Source organism: Priapulus caudatus, unplaced genomic scaffold (assembly GCF_000485595.1).
Source record: "Priapulus caudatus unplaced genomic scaffold, Priapulus_caudatus-5.0.1 Scaffold595, whole genome shotgun sequence".
NCBI classification, from domain to species: domain Eukaryota; kingdom Metazoa; phylum Priapulida; class Priapulimorpha; order Priapulimorphida; family Priapulidae; genus Priapulus; species Priapulus caudatus.
Window position 1 is genome coordinate 50,773 of NW_014577656.1, and position 1,963 is coordinate 52,735.

The window sequence follows — 1,963 nt, forward strand, 5'->3', positions numbered from 1 at the left end:
ACAGTGAAAAGTCTATGTCGGACAAGTTTATCTCTTGGCCTAGTTGCGCCGATCGACGAACTGAAAAAGTTTCTCACTTGTTTAATATTCCTAACATCCTCTGAGGCCAGGAACGCTATCGCACCACATTCTGCACTTCAACGTTTTTACAGCGGTCGCCTGAAAAACAGCAGCGCCGCGACAACCACTGTTTACCATTAACAAATTTATCAGAGGGCGAGTAGCATAGCCTCCGGCGCAGGCGGCATTGATTTATGTCTCGGGGTGGGAGGGTTAACGATTGTTTATAGTCGCGTTGGCGGGCTATTAATTAGCTGAATATGTAGGGGCGTGGCATCGCTGGATAGAGAGGACGAGCAGCAAAAACTCTTCTGCTGAATGATTGAGGCAAAAGCTGCAATCGTAATGACACACAATGAGCGTGCGCAGCATTGCAAACATAAAACGTTGTGATTTCATTACCGATCTTTACATCTGTAGGCTGTATTTTACTCGTGTATAAGTATAATTACATGTATATTATAATCGCACCCCATATTTGTGCATTGAAAAGTTAGCAAACATCGTACAGAACATTTGGTACATTACTAAGATTTCTTAGCCTCGTCTATTGTAAGTCGCACCCGCCTGATTTTTTTTATTAAGTTGTGTAGCAAACAGTGCGGGTTGATATGTAAGTACAATACACGGGTATATATAATGTAGTGCTAATACACCACGCACGCATGCGAAATGCGCGCCCGCAGACACATGCCAGCTAGGTATGTGCCGAGCCTATATGCACGCAGGATATGGCCAATATATCAGGAGTTGTATGAATATATATACTCTACATCTATGTTATATGTTATACAGTATGTATATATAATATAATTTCTATATATATATTATTGTATATGAACATGTAGGATCCTCTATATTATACACTGCCTGATAATGATGATTATGACGAACCAAAAGAGGACATTTACGCCTAATTAGATTGCACAGTAATTTTGGACAAAGTAAATCAATAAATTTCGACAAGTAGAAATTGCGCTTTTCTTGTTGCCCGACAGGACAACCAGATCTGAAATAATAAGCGTCGAGGCCTGTGCTAGGAAGCTGGTTATCATGATGGTGTTGATGATAGCGGGGAGGCTGCGACTGCTGCCGCTGCTGATGATGGCTACGATGTTGACTCTGTTGACACTGACGTTGTTGACACCGATGCTATTATAATTGCTGTTGCTGCTTTTGTTGCTAATGCTACCGATTATCATCATAATCCAGTACTAACATCCACCCACCCTCTCTCTCTCTCTCTCTTCCTGTAGAAGCTGGTGGACGCGATATGTCAGAAGCTGAACGATGACAACATGAGCGTGTGCCACGTGCCCTGCCTCGAGGCTCTGCGCATCGTCAGCCGTGACCGCTCGCACCTGGACGTGATCACGGGCCGCGAGGTGCTGCGCACGATGCAGTGGCATGCCAACCTCTACGTCGACCTGCAGGACGAGGTCAGCCAGATACGCAAGGAGTACGTAGACAGAGTAAATAACAACAGCACAGGTAAGCAGGCAGGTAGGCAGAGTAAATAACAACAGCACAGGTAAGCAGGCAGGTAGACAGAGTAAATAACAACAGCACAGGTAAGCGCGGGCAGGTAGACAGAGTAAATAACAACAGCACAGGTTGTTGTTAGCACAGGTAAGCAGGCAGGTAGGCAGAGGAAGGAGTGATGACAGCACAGGTAAGCAGGCAGGTAGACAGAGTAAATAACAACAGCACAGGTAAGCGGGCAGGTAGGCAGAGTAAATAACAACAGCACAGGTAAGCGGGCAGGTAGACAGAGTAATTAACAACAGCACAGGTAAGCAGGCAGGTAGACAGAGTAAATAACAACAGCACAGGTAAGCAGGCAGGTAGGCAGAGTAAATAACAACAGCACAGGTAAGCAGACAGGTAGACAGAGTAAATAACA

The 1,963-nt window shown here is 45.0% G+C and overlaps 1 protein-coding gene across 1 annotated transcript in view; it reads left to right on the forward strand.

The window, feature by feature from the left end:
* Positions 1-1,320: 1,320 nt before the first annotated feature.
* Positions 1,321-1,963, forward strand: part of LOC106811956 (synembryn-A-like) — a 27,047-nt gene continuing 26,404 nt past the window's right edge. The window contains exon 1 of the mRNA XM_014815700.1: positions 1,321-1,551. Coding sequence (XP_014671186.1) covers positions 1,359-1,551 — 193 coding nt within the window. The 5' untranslated portion in view covers positions 1,321-1,358. The remainder of the gene's footprint in view (positions 1,552-1,963) is intronic.